The sequence below is a fragment of the Stegodyphus dumicola genome, chromosome 6, assembly GCF_044657685.1.
Source record: "Stegodyphus dumicola isolate Sdum_Otavi_A_Nest chromosome 6, ASM4465768v1".
Taxonomy (NCBI): domain Eukaryota; kingdom Metazoa; phylum Arthropoda; class Arachnida; order Araneae; family Eresidae; genus Stegodyphus; species Stegodyphus dumicola.
The window spans coordinates 51,461,727-51,477,252 of NC_140773.1; the positions used below are offsets into that span (position 1 = coordinate 51,461,727).

The 15,526-nt window shown below is 32.2% G+C and overlaps 1 protein-coding gene across 2 annotated transcripts in view; it reads right to left on the reverse strand.

Moving 5' to 3' along the window:
* Nucleotides 1-12,400: 12,400 nt before the first annotated feature.
* Nucleotides 12,401-15,526, reverse strand: part of ArgRS (arginine--tRNA ligase-like protein) — a 40,563-nt gene continuing 37,437 nt past the window's right edge. For both annotated transcript variants that reach the window (XM_035359174.2, XM_035359175.2), the window contains 2 exons: nt 12,712-12,956; nt 12,401-12,553 (listed from right to left, as the gene is read on the reverse strand). In XM_035359174.2, coding sequence (XP_035215065.2) covers nt 12,444-12,553; nt 12,712-12,956 — 355 coding nt within the window. In that variant the 3' untranslated portion in view covers nt 12,401-12,443. The remainder of the gene's footprint in view (nt 12,554-12,711; nt 12,957-15,526) is intronic.

Consider the following 15,526-nt stretch of genomic DNA (forward strand, 5'->3'; position numbering starts at 1 on the left):
TGAGTATTAAATTATTCACAATCCAAAATTTCTGAATGGAATTGCAAAATGTAATTTTAAGCTTCACGTATTTTGACAAACGAATAGAAATGTATAGAAAAAATAAAGATAAAGACTTTTATTTGCTGTAACATAACTATTTTATTACTACAATAAATTACAGTATTACAGCATTAATACATTTTTAATATGTTGACATTAATAGCAAATTAAGTTACACTGTTCTTAATGACAACAAACATAATTATTAAATAAATTTTTATTACATTAATTATTTGAGAAGTAAGAAAAATATAATCAAGCCTCTGTAATACACTAAGAAATAGAAAAAGTATAGATTCCCATCTGTATTGTTATACTTTTTTATTATTACATTATAATATATGATGCAAATTAGCAGTGGGGAGAAAAATCTGACTGGATGTTTGCTATAATTAAAAAAATTCTACTTCAACTCGCAGACAACTCCATAAAATACACAAAACACCATATTTACCTTCTGTTAAAAGGAAGAATCCACGTCCAACACAGACTAAACTTGAAATAATTTGGTACCACTAGACGGATGTGCGCATAAATCAAAATTCCGTTTCTGCGCTGCTTGTCGGATGAATAACACCTAATAAAATTTTTCCCTGTTTGTTATAAACAAGGAGGTTAGAATAGGAACAAACAAGAAGGTCTCTTCTAACCTCCTAGGTTACAAATTAGGTGTTGTTAAAATGAGAAGTGCAGGAGCCATCTGAAAGTAGGGCAGGAAATAAATAAAATAACTAAATTAAAATAATTAAGTAAAATATATGGATATAAGTAAAAATCTAATAAGTTATCAAATTCATGATAAATAATTAAATAAAGGAAATAAATATCAAACCTCGTCATATTTACAGCTCCAGCTGGAGTTACAGTTTCTTCAAAAACTTAAGAAATAGCTCGGCTTAAGAAATAGCTAAAGAACAATGTTTTTTTGATAGGGCGTAAATTTTTCATTCCAACGCTAGTGTTCCCCGCGGAAAAGAGCATCTGCAGACTTTTTGGTACGATGTAACCGAAGACGGAGGACGAAAATTGTGACTTGCTTACTTTTTCCTTAGCTAACCCTCGGATTTGGAGAAAATTTGTTCCCCATTCATTTTTTGCTTGACAGCTAGAATTATATTGACAGGAGATTATGGTCAGAAAATGCTAGACTCTTCTCTCTTTGTTAACTGTTAAATAATTTAATGATTAATCACTTTGTCATTTTATTAGTTATTTTATTTATTTATTTATTCTTGCTCCTCTTTCCTGATGATCTTCCATAGAGCTGCGGCACTTTTAATTTTAGAAATTAAGTCTTCCTTTTAGAGTGATAATAAACCGTCTGAAGTAATAAAGAAATATTTGCATTAAGATTTCTGCCTCATTATACTATATTTGATTCATTTTATTGTTTGAAATAAGAAATTCAGCATGGCCTAATAAGATTCTATAAATACCAGCTACCATAATTTTTTTTGGGGGGAAGCGAATAATTGAAAAAGAAATCTAATTTATGATGGCGGTAAATTGTGGTTCAGGGTGAGCTGTGAAAAAAAAGCTTTAAAAATGTCAACCCTTTCGTAGACCTTGTTCGTTCGTAGGCTTGTCGACGTAACACATTTGAAAAGCATCTAAATAAGCTATCTTAAAATATGACATATGCGCATAATTTAAAAATATATTTAATATATTTGTAAATTATGCATTATAAAGCAACAAAACCAATTTTCTATTCATTGCCTCTTCCTGGAATGGTGGGAGTTAATTGTTAGTCCAAACGGGCTTTGTCCCTGAGGGACTATTGTTCCCTTTTGCGATTTTGCGTCGAATCACTCTGAATGTCCGTTTCACTTTTAAAACTTTTGCCACCAAATATTGACGCCCTGTATTATATTTGAAGAAATTAAATAATGAAGATTCTGCATAAATGTTTATCGCATTGTGATAAAACAACGGTACCTAGAGCCATCCAATTTTGAGTAACGTGATCCTACTGCGAATATGGCCCTCTGGAAGCCCAAATTTGAAATTTGGAACTTGTTTTACTATCTATTTCCTATTTTGTGAAACGTTAACGAATTTCTGATTAATAAAAGCAAGGATTTCAAAGCGAGCAATGGCAACGTTGTATAGAAAAAACATTTTTTTATCTCCAGCGCGGAGACTCTGTATCGGGAATTCTAAAGATAAGCTCAATTTAAAATTATTTTGCGATATTGCTCTTGAAATGAATTTTATGGGGTAAGTGCGTGAACATGATATTTAATAAAAAAAAGTTAACACACAAAATGTTAATAAAACGCCCCCTTGGACGTAATTTACAATCTGAAACTTTTCAGATTTTCTTTTTTTGAACTACTGTCAATGATAATGGAGTTGATGTTTATCTTAAATGCAGAAAATGCTTCCTTGAAACTCAGAAAATAATCTTAGTGGTAGATAACATAACCTAGAGCCATTTAAGGAATAATAGATTCAGCATTCTGTCCTCAGAAAAAGAATTTTTTTCTTAAGATCCCTTGGTTACACACTTCGTTTAATGATTCACTACTGTAAACGCATTGCTTCTTGGTATCTCCACAATAACATCAAAGGCAAGTCTATTCAAAGCAAAAAGTTTAAGAAAGTAACTTGGGGTGATCTGTGAGCGGAATGATGAACTCAAGTAATGCATTCGAAACCTTTAATGTCTTACAGAATTTGATACAACTTAAAATTAATTTAGAAGTTAATTTGTCCTCCGAATTAATGAGAAATCTATGGTAATCGAAAGCTTTTTAGAATTTCTAATAAATATGATGACAGTCACAGGTTAGGAAATGATGGTACCTTTAAAAAAAATTCTAGAATCCGTAGGATTTGAGGACAACATATATACGGCTTTATTCCCATAAAATGAACATGCAAGAGAACTACGTGGTGATTCTGAGGTAGCAGAAAAACGATTTTAGTCGTTGCGACGCAGATTTGAAAATCCGAAATTCCATGAACATTACAAAGCTACGATAGATCAACATTTACAAGAAGGTGTCACGGAAGAATCAGAGTACTTAAACACTGAAAACGAGTACTTTTTATAGCACCATGAAGAATCCAAAATTTCATGTAAGTTTTACAAAGTTGTGATAATTCAATATTTATAAGAAGCTATTCCAGGAGAGTCAGAGTAATTTTTTTAATGGCCAGGCGCTTTACTTAGGCTGATGGCTATTAAGATGAAGAGACGAACAGTTACAACCATGTATTCTTCGGAATTCGAATTCCGAAGTTCGGAGTTCTTCGGAATCCGTGCCCATCGCTAGGGCAGTCAGGATCACTAACCACTATACCGTCTGGGCGACGATTCAGAGCATTTAAAAACTGAAGAGTACTTTTTCACCGCATCAAACTGCAATTAGAGAGAACAAAAGCCACCACAAAATTTCGCGCAGTCTTCAATGCATCATTAGACGCTGAAGGCAAACTGTCACTGAATGATTGTTTAGAATCAAACGGTTCTTTTCATTTGAAGGAAATGGAAAGAAATACGAAATCATGAATTCATTCCATGTATCCTGTTTCACTATTATAAAATGCGGCTTTTAGAATATCTAATTGCGGCTCCCGAACCTTTCCGAATTCCAACATGTGGATTACTGACATCATCTCTGCTATCTGTTGTTATGAAATCAACTATATTACGTCTCAGAGATTATTAGTGATACCTTATATTTCAAAATTTAGACTTATCATTACATGTGCAGTGTCTGGAAGCAATTGCAAGTCAATTTCACCTGGACGACTCTTGGCTTGTAAGAAATATGCTAGCTTACTTTTACTGTAAAGTTGAAGCTATTAACCCTCTCAATATCACATTATACATAAACCCTATAAAGATGTTAGTCACCATTGAATATTTAAACTGTGAATTGCTAATTAAAGTCATTCTGTATTCATCAGCCATTCTTATGTATTATTATTATTATTATGTATTATTATTATACTATTATTCGAGTCATCTGGAGCACACTGAGCATGCTTGCGATACTTTTACAGGCGTATCTTAGGCTCAGATGAAAATTATGTGTCAGATGACGGTAACAGGCACGAATATCAACTATGCCCAGTTTTTCCTGAATCCAGTTTATTTCTTGAACACCATGGACAGTTGTAGATTTGTCTGGGATGCAATTTTGCACAATTGGAAATTGGTTCCGGTTGGTCTTAGTAATAGGCCCAAACTAGGTAGGCATATCTTATCACGGAACGCAAGATATCTTTGTATATTAGTAACTTCTGGTCTATAGGATACGACCGAGTTTCGGGTGATTAAGAAGCAGAGTCTTTGAAGTAAGCTTAGGAAAAACTGGAGATATTAGTAGAAATCCCTCTACCAGGCTTTCAGTTAGCAACTGCTCATGAACTTGGCGACGATCCTAAGGTTTCATAAATATTGTAACGTTCTAAGGGTTTGTGGATTTGGCGTGATTGACGATAACATTTAGAGAATCAAAACACTGTTTATTCGCCAGTATTACACAGTCGATTTCTAAAGACACTTTTAGAAAAGCCTTTTTTTTTCGACGTCGAGAAACTACGATACAAGCTGAAACAATCACCAACACAGCTTTCAGGCTACAACGGTGAAGACGGCAAAGCACTAAAGTTGAGTTCCCGACTCGATTCGGTCGCTCTCAAGTTAATCTCTGAACTCAAATCACTACTGAATTCAACATACTTTCTCGATAAACTACTACTTCGCGCACAGGCAAGGTATTTATAGCTTTTGACTTGCCTTCAAAAACAATCGCAGGGCCCACCAGCGGCCGAGCGGTAAAGTCGCTGAACACTGGTAGTTTGGTCCGAGGTTCGAATCCCGCGAACGGGCTGGCTGCATGGGCGTTTTCCCCATGTGTAACGTGTATACGAGCCAGTTTCCCTTAGAAAGTCCTCCACGAAGGCATCTCTCCTCTTAGGCAGATAGCCCTCGAGGTTTTGCCATAACGGCGATTTTGTCGCAAAATGAGCGATTTGTCGCAAAATCTGGCAACCCTGATCCCACTTTGCGGGGAAGCTATCTTACCGCAGTTGGGCATTTCTTAAGAATATGTTTATTGGAAGAACATATTTATAAATCCTTAGGAATCAGTTTTCTTAAAAATAATAGTAGAAAGGCTTTTCAACTAACTGTGCGTAGAGTTTCCAGTTAACCTCACTCTTCTCTTGAGCAAACATGTAAAACGAAGCTCTGAGCATTCAGAGTCAGCTAACTTCAATCCTTGAATACTGCTGTAATACTGACAAGATAGGTCTCTCAACTATAACTCTGCATTTTCTTAAAAAAGTATAGTATACATGAATTCATCCTTTTAGAAATACATAACAGCAAAATATGTAATAGCTAATATTCCGTAGATAAGGAATTAAAATTTTGTAAAAAAGCAACGAGATATGGCAGTACGGTGCTATTTAGCGATTTTGCAAATTTTCATTTAAAAATTTTTGAATGTTGTCAAACTAATCATATCATGCAACGAAAATTTAAAATGGTATATGAAGAAATAAGAAGTTATTCTGTTACGAATTTTGTACATAGACAGACGATTTTAGTGCAATTACATGTGGAATTATATTTTTCTGTGTGTTGCGACGCGAAAAATCTTATGAAAGAAGATATGCTGGAAAAGTAAGAATAGGAGGGCAAATGTATTTAACATTAAGTAAATGGGTATCTCAGTAATTTGGCGAGATATCTGCAAGCTGACAATGGTTTTGGCGACCTTATTTTGTCGAGAATATCTGCCAATTTGGCGACATTTTGGTTCGGTCCCTGTATAACCGTAATCGGTATTGTAATTGAATAAATGTACGAGGGCCATCCAGGAAGTAGATTACGTTTCCGTCTGTGTCCGCTAGGGGCGGGGCTAGCGCGGCCATCTTGGGGTCAGAGCGTTGCGCAGCTCAGTCTGCATATAGCCGTGCTAGTGAGAGGTTGGTGCTGTGCTCCGTTCAGATACTGTGACGGTTTGAAATGTCTGCGTTAATTGAAAATCCCGCGAGCTGCGAGGTGCGCTCAGTAATAAGGTTTCTGACTGCAAAAAACTGTAAACAGATAGAAATCTATCGGCAGCTTCGTGAAGTGTATGGGGACAACATTATCACTGAAGGTGGAGTGCGTCAGTGGGTCATAAGATTTCAAAATGGCCGAACCAATGTTCACGACGAAGATCGAAGTGGGAGACCCAGCATAGTGACCGCCGAACTTCTCGAAAAAGTCGATGCTAAAGTCCGTGAAAATCGAAATTTTACAATAACGGAACTTTCTTTGAGTTTTCCACAAATTTCGCGAAGTTTGTTGCACGAAATCATCAGCGAAAAGCTTGGTTACCACAAGTTTTGTGCAAGATGGATTCCAAAAATCTTGACAGAGGACCACAAAAATCAGCGAATGGCTGCAGCGTTGAACTTTTTGGACGCTTACCATAAGGATGGTGACTCTTTACTCGATCGCATCGTTACTGGTGACGAAACATGGGTGAAACATGTGAACTGTGAAACGAAATTGCAATCAATGCGTTTTGATGACGACGCACAGCTGCAAGAAGAGGTAACGAAGTGGTTGAAGGCGCAGGCGGCCGAATTTTTCGACGAAGGAATTTCCAAGCTCGTACATCGCTACGATAAATGCCTTAATTTGTATGGTGACTATGTAGAAAAGTAGTATTTGAGTGTGGCTTTCATCTGTATATAATAAAATTTGTTTCCTATACTTTGTTTATTTTTTTATTCCAAAACGTAATCTACTTTCTGGATAGCCCTCGTAGTTGATCACCGTATTAGCTGCAATCGTAATTCAACCCTCATATTGATTTCCAGTAATTTGGAGAAGCAGAAAGTACTAGAAATATCTCGGCGGCCGGTTGAAAGCTATATAAGGTCAAAGAAAGAACATTTGCCCTCAGTTGTGGTTGTTGTTAATGTTGAGAGTTGTTAGTTCAGTGTGAGATCGGAGATGTTTCCGGGTTAACTTTCTCTTTATACGAGCTTTGCATTGCATTGTGTTTAAAGTTCTTAGTAGTTTGAAGTGTAACTACTGGTGAACTCTGTGATATTGTGAACTCCTGTACGAGTACGTCTGTGCAAAATTCCAGAACTTTAAAGTGCTTATTTTGGTAAAATAAATTTTATTAACCTATCACTAGGATCTGTGGGTATTTAATCTATTACAAACCCATATGCAAGCAACAATGCATATTTTGACTGTGAGTATGCAATAAATGAAAGGATGAAGAAAGCTGATGGAAATTTTATTTTTAAAAAACTAGGCTAAATTACAAGAAATTTTAGATGTTATTTACCTTATTGGAGAAAGATGTTTCACAGTGCAGTCATTTTAGGGCGATAAAAATTGCATACACGTTACATGATAATACACTGACTATGGAGTGAATGTATAGCCCAGATGAAGTGCACTAAAAAAAGAATTAATTTTCTACTCTTAGGTAAACAGAAGTTGCTACCTCGCCAGCGGTAGAGCAATAAAACCATTCAATATAGATAACTTGACCTGGGTTCAGAATTCCGGCGAATGGGCTGACTGCTTGGGAGTTTCGTGATTTTTTGTATAGGTAATGTGAATTCAGATCCAGTTAAAGTGCTTTTTTTTTTTCTTTTGCGATCACCAGATTTGGAAGCTCTTTCTCTTAATAATACAAAATCTCCTTCTGCCTAAATTTATTTTAGACAACACTGCTGGGTGTTTTCTTCATGCCAGAATAATTCTACCACCATTTCCTTGAAATCCAGGGATGATAGAGATTTTTTTTCCCGGCTTCATTATTTAACGAAACATGTGCTAATTTATTTTCAAATGTGTTTTGAGATTCATTTTTACGGTCAGTCTCTTCTTTTTATGAACCCACATCGAGGATTTTCTACATTTTTTTTTTTACCTCAACCATACCTGGATTTACGTATTTTCATACAATCTCAGAAATCATATATCCTCTTACGCAAATTTGTTAATTTCAAAACAAACTTGGCCAAATAATCTTGAAACAGCATTCAGGTTACATTTTATTTACATCTCCTAGTTAAGATGTAGTTTAATATTAAAAATTTAATTTAATATCTCCCTAACTTTTACACTTTAGCAAACTGTGCAAGTTAAAATATTTATTAAAATGTTAGAGCAGTTTGCATCTAAATGAATATGTATAAGGTAACTAATTATAGCAAAGATAATCCGATTATAATTAATTTTGGAAGCCTGACTGAAATGTTTTCCAAATTGAAACTTCGGTGAATATGTTGAATATTTTCTGCATCTGAAGTTACTGAAAGAAAAGAATTTTTAAAATGCGGTGATTTCCTATGGGAAAGTTTGCCTTTGGTGGCTAAAATATTTAGTTTATTTTTTACTTGATCTGTAGGTACTTATCAGTTAATACTTACTTAACTATGTCCCCTTTTGAGTGCGTAGAATCAATTTTTTTCCTCTTCCTTGTGAGTTTTAACTAAGTAAATGCAAATTGCAGTTTTGTTGAAAAATCTGAGGAAGCGTTTTCGATTAATGTAGAAATTATTGAACCTAAAACAATACGTAGAAAAGTGCAAATACTTTGCCACATTTACATAACATTAAAAAAAATTAGCAACTGCTAAGAACAAAAACTTTTATAGGTTTTGTTGACCATTACAGCATACAAGCTCGAAAAATATTACACTTGAATCTACGATCTGAAGCTAGCATTAGTATCAAACTATCACTTGTGAATCTACAATCTGTTCGCACATTTTGAGATGAATTTCATTGTATGTATAGACATATCTTACCTAAAAATGTTTTGTGTTTAAAAGTTCTATATGATAACTCTTATTCTTCACTATGTTTCTACATCATGATTCCTAAGACAATAAAGCTTTTTGTAGTATCGAAAGGGGTATTTTATCCCATTCCTCTTGAACAGCTTTCCAAAGTCCAAAGACAGTTATAGGTGGACTTCTGGATAATACGCTTTTTAAAAGTCCAAAAGAGCAAAAATTCACACATGATACATCAGGAGATTTAGTAGAAATATGAGTGAAGCAGACAATAATTTATGCATTCAAAAATTTACTTGCAGTTAAAAAAAAATTCCAACACACGCTTTTTTTTTTCTGTAGCAAAGTAAAATCATCTAAAAAGTGTGCAAACAGCCTCTGTAATGCTCAGTCGTATGCACATTATTTCGAATTTCTGAAAAAACTAATGGGGAATTTTAATCAAATTTGGTATGAATATACATTTATAATAGAGAAACGAAATACCACATCCTTGAGTCACTTCCAAAAGGTTAAAACTGTGAGAGGTCCATTTTAGTTACACATACAGAAAAATTAGATAATAACACCTTAGCTAACAGAAACTCAAAAGCTTGCATTTTGAAGGTTTTAAAATGAAAGACAAACCCATTTTAATACAGACAACTCTTAATTTGATGAGACAGGCATTTAATATAACTTTTTATTTAAAAATGTTGTTTCAAGTTCCAGGAATATGGCTACATAATTTATACAGATATATGAAATATGAACTTAATATAAATACTTCAAAAATAATCTTGAATGTATACAATGCTTCTCAGAAATATTTCCAGTCTGACGATAGTCAAGTTTTCAATACCAACAAATACAGATATAATAAAGAAATTTGGGATGCATATTAGATTTAGTGGGATCTTAAGAAAGGTGCAGAAGTACAGCATAATCTGTTTATGCAATGATTTCATCTTATACTATAATGTCAATTAATCAGCAAAGGTGGAAAACTTTTATTGCTTAATTCAGACCACTCTGAACTAATATAACAATTCAATGTCAAATATAATTTTTTTTAATTGGGATGCTATTTATACCTTGAAATCACAAAAATAAATCAAAAGATTTCAAAAATACTGTCAAAATAATAGGGGGGAATAATGTTAGTATAAAAATACCGTCAAAATAGTAGGGGGGGGAATACTGTTAGTATAAAAATACTGTTGAAAGAGCAACAGAAATTTTGTTCATTAAAAATTTCAAAAATATACCAGATGAAATGTTATTTAATTGATTCCTGGTAAGGTTTTTCATATCTAGAAAAATTCTGTTCAGCAATTTTCAGATTAATAATTTATGCCTGAAAATTTTTTTAAATATTTGTTTTAATGAGGTAATATTTTTAAAATGCAATCCATTTTGCATAATCAACTTTCTTCACGTAATATAGAGATATATCAGATATTGCATGGACATAAATTTCTACAATACAAAGTACTAAATAGAGGGAGGTACTGGAATAGCCATTAAGCTCAGAGTGCAAGCTGTGGCTGCTATAAAAATTATGTCAATCAAAACATGGACATCTGAATTGCCAGAAAGTACAAGACACTATCTTCAGAAATTTATCAAAGGTGCCCCACACTTTTATTATTCATGATATAAAATTATAGATGAATTTTACAGACAGAATTATTTATCCTTTTTCCCATGAAATTGTTTGATAAATTATTTTTCTTCATTTAGTTCATTAATTATTTTATGAGTTTTTAAATAAAAGCTTATTTTATACAAACTTTTTGATTTTCATCTTTTTAGTCTCAAAGACACATTATCAATCAAACTAATCAAATGGAAAATAATTTTTAACAGTGTATAATCACCCATTTACTTGCAACAATTCTGTTACATCAAATAATAAAACAAAATCCAGCAATTTTGGGAAAAAAAAAAAAAAAAAAAAAAAAAAAAAAAACAGAAGTTACATTTAAATTTAATATAAACTTCATTTAAAAGATTTTTCTAGTCTGTCTAGAGGTGCAAACAGTAAATTTCTGGAGAAATCTATACAGATGCAAGAAAAACTGTATGATGCAATAACATCAGAACCTTGAAATTGAAAAACTGATACTTCCTCTTCTGTTTCATAGTGCAGTATATTAGAAAATGGAGAAAATTGCTCAATTGATATCTTATTATTATTGCCATTTAAAATAATGCTTTAAAAGAGGACAATAAGTTTGTTTTATAATCTGTGAAAATTCCAAAACTTTGTAACTGATATATTTTCAGATGTTGAAATTTTAAAATCATAAATCTCGAATAGTTTGAAAAATTGAGCAACTTTTGAAAATTTGCTAAAAATTCAGAAATTACATTAAAAATTTAAAGAAATGTTGGAAGTAAAAAAGTGATTCTTCTTTCTTGAAAAGCGACTTTTCAGTTCAATAATTAAATTGATGAAGTGACATTGACACTAAAAAGATAAAAACAATTTTTTTAATAAAGTAAGTTTCTACTTAAAAATCACAAAATAATTAATGAACTAGAAGGAGGATAATAATTTCTCATATAATTCGACTGTAACAAATAAATAAATTATCTTTATCAAATTCCTCTACAATTTGTATATCAATAATGCATATGTACCTAACTATCAAAATTGAATAATCAGATTGCATTGTCAAAAGCAAGCCATGATCTCTACAAAGTTAACAAGGGCACCTCATGCTTTCCCTATTTGTTATATACCACAATTCCTTGCACATTTACTAATTTTATCATTTGAAAATTGAGAAAATAAAATATCTACATAATTTTTTTTTCTGACGGACACAGTTATGGTAAGCACATCACAAATCAAAAGTAGTCAAGGAAAAACTACAGTTAACTATAACAATATTATTTCTATAAAAAAAACCTATATTTCAAAGAAAATACAGAGTAATATTAACATTACAAAATCTAATATCTTCCTTTCTGCTTTCCTGTGACTTGAATCTCTGTCGTTCTTACTGTTGTCTCTGCTACATCTTAGGCCTCAAATAATGCATAAGTAATTACAGAAGATGTATGTGAAACCAACTCAGTAAAATAGTAGACTGAATGTTAGTTTTTGTTTAGGCTGGCATAAAGTTTAACAGTTATGGAAGGGAAAAAAAAAAAAAAAAAAACTCAGCATGACCTAAGTCAAGGATTTATCTTTGTTAGTAAGACAGAAACAGTCACTACATGGATGAATCCATTTTAAACTTAGAGGGTGCTCATTTTCTGAAATCACCAAGGAAAGGAAAAATTATGCAACATTAAAAAAATTTTCAAAGTCTGGCTCTAAAAAGCTAGGAAAGAGGCAATACATTAGAATTGTAGATAAATTTTGTAATTTAATCCCTTGTTTCCATGCATTATATGGTAAGTTATTTCCTGCTTTTGATTCATTTATTATTTTATCAGTTTTAAATAAAAGCTTTATTTTAGGGTCAACAGAAATAAGTTTTTGGCCTTCGTTATTGATTTATGATTTCCTGTTACTTTATTTCATTTTGTTTGAAATAATCAAACAGTAGCAAATAGAATATCTTTTTCATAAAAAATATAAACATTTTATTTATAATAATAAATTTTATTTTATATTTCATAATTTATTACATTTTAGCTACAGGTTTCAAACTTAGAATATAGAAACCTGTTGTCATTATGCTTGCAGTAGCCTCACATAACAACAGGCGACTCATATTTACATTCTTAACTTCACCTGTTAAAGAAAAGACAAATAAAAATGAAATAAGTACTTCTTTAAATAGAAAAATTGTTTACACTGCCAAACAATTTATTTTTTAAAAATAATTTATAAATATTCAGAAAAAAAAAAAAAAAAAAAAAAAAAAAAAGGTAAAATATCTGAAAACTTACCTTTTTCGTCTTTTGAAATTATATAGCAATTGTCATAAAATTCAGAAAACACAACAGATAATTCATACAGGTAGTCACATAAAGTGTGTAATGACAGATCTTCAATAACATTTACTATAATTTCTTGGAACCGAATGACCATTTTGGCAAGTTTGAGTTCTTTAGGATGCTCTAGTTCTATTTTAGTCGTACGAGCAGAATTTTTTAATGTTTCTTCATCAACATTAACATTTCTGGCAATAGATCTGTGAAAACAATAAAAAAATATATCAATAACAACTGACATAGTATTATTTAAAAGCAAAACACATTATACAGCTATGGATCTTTAATAAGATATTTAAAATTTTGTTCCAACATTCCTTCACTTTATGCCAAATTATTTTTCAAAAAACTTCCTAAAAAGTACTCCCAATTTCTTACATACTTTTGTTTGATTTCTTCAACTAGTAAAGCATGCAAGTTATCAGCCTAGCAGAATGGTTTCCTTTGAGGAGTATTTTATAAAAGAAACTGACTCATATTCTTATTATACATGGAGAAAAACTACGGAAAATAGCCATGCAGATATCCTATTTATCAAGATATGAACGCAAATCAAATTAACAGTGTTCAGTGGTTTTACTACTTGGAGACTTGTGTGCACTTTTATACTTTTACTTCAGGGTATGCAAACATATTTATGTATATGGTGAAAATTTAAAATAAATCTCTTCCATAATCTGAGACTGAGGAGAAAATAGTTCATGCTATTTTTTGCTTGTTTTGATTATGTAGTTTTTAAATAATCAAGAATTTAAAATAATTAAATTCGTTTATATTTAACATTTTTAACTCTGCATATCCAATCAGCTTTCAGTTTCACACAGGTGAAAAAAAATACAAGACATGTTGCAAAATGATACATCCATTTCTAAATTTGAGTTGAAAAAAATAATTGATTTTCTCTAGGGAGTAAAGACCTAAAAAAGTTAGTACTAAAATATCAACACGATGAAATTTTATTGCCATTCATCAATTAACCTTGACAAAAAGTTATAAATTTAAAGATATTTGATTCTTTTAAGCTAAAATCTTATTGCACATTTTTCTTCCTTAAGCTTACATTTAATTCATTGTGAAAAATAGAATATATATTATATATATACATAACAATACCCTTCTGCTATCTTTCTAGCAAAACTCTGTTAGCTTTTTTCACCATTACGAGAAATGCTCAAAGCATTTTTAAGTTCCTAATCTTTGGATGTATTCTGAAGTAAAAATACAAAAAATAATTAATATTTATTTCTCAAAATGAGAAAATTTCATTTTCTTAATTATTATTCTTATTTACTCCAAAGTTTATGTCTTGAAACACACAATGCCTTTTTCATCCGTCATATGGTCAATGAAGCAATTGGATGTTGGTTAGGTTAGGTTTTAAGTTAGGTTATTTAATTACGGCAAAGCCTCGAGGGCTATCTGCCTGAGGGGAGGGATGCCTTCGTGGAGGACTTTCTAAGGGAAACTGGCTCGTATACATGTTACACATGGGGAAAACCACGAAAACACCCATGCAGCCAGCCCGTTCGTGGGATTCAAACCTCGGCAAATGGATGTTGAATAACAAATATAAAAACAAACTGCGATTGTTTAGCTGATACATATAAATCATCCTCTTATGCAGTTTTCAGATTGTAATAATTTACAACAAGAGCAAACATCATTAGTAAATTAACAGTAAATTTCCCAAGTATGTTGATTAAAATACAAGTAACTTTCTTTATAAAGTGAAAAGTCTTTAATCCGGACTCGTCGGGACTTCGGTGATTCCGGATTATCGATCATCAGTTTAAATCTGGTAAGATGGCATGCAGAAATTATAAATATGAAACTGTAATTTATAAAATAATGAGCAATTATGATCTAAAGGGTATCAAAATTTACAAAAAAAGAAGCTTAATATTTATTTGTTTACTTTATTAAACATTTCTTTTAATGCGCGCATGCGTAAAGCATACATTACGCATAGCCGAAATTAGAAAATTGCAACCAGAAAACTATTTGATTTGTATTCATGATATTTATAATGACGAGGAATTTGATTTAAATCATATCAAAGACTGAGTATATCGAGATGAAATACTACATTTAGTAATAAATTATAAGCCGAATAAAATAAAAACATCTGCCCTGAAGATAACGATAGTGCTGACAGATCAACTTCCAGTTCATTAGTTCATTGCGCGCCACGATGTCCCCCCCCCCAGCAGCGTGAAATTGATAAACAGATTTCGGAACGGTTAGATAAACAAAGGATATGCTTTTATCCATTTTTTGTAGCAATTCCACTTTTTGTTTGATGGACATCGAAACATACTTTTGTTTTGTATATCCTTTGGGAGCTCCAGCATCGGAAATTCTATTTGACATAATCGAAAGTTCAAGTTTACTTTTATAGTATTGCTCTTACAGTCTGCAAAAAATAATAAGCCGTATCCAATTCGAAGATTAAGGAACAATGCAATCATCAACATTAACTGAAATAGATAATTAGATAATTTTAGCTTATACCGTCCGTTATACATTAAACGCGCACGCGAAAACGTAATCTGCGCTTGCACAGACACATATGCGCAGTCGTAAAGGTCTTGCATGCACGCATAAACGCCTATGCGCATGCGTTAACGCGGCGCATGCGCAGAAAGATTTTAGCTTTGAGGTCCGGATTATAGATCATTCCGGATTATGGGTGTCCGAATTAACGACTTTTGACTGTATAACATATACAAATTTTCTTCAGATGATTTCATCTTCACCCAAATTAGCAAAT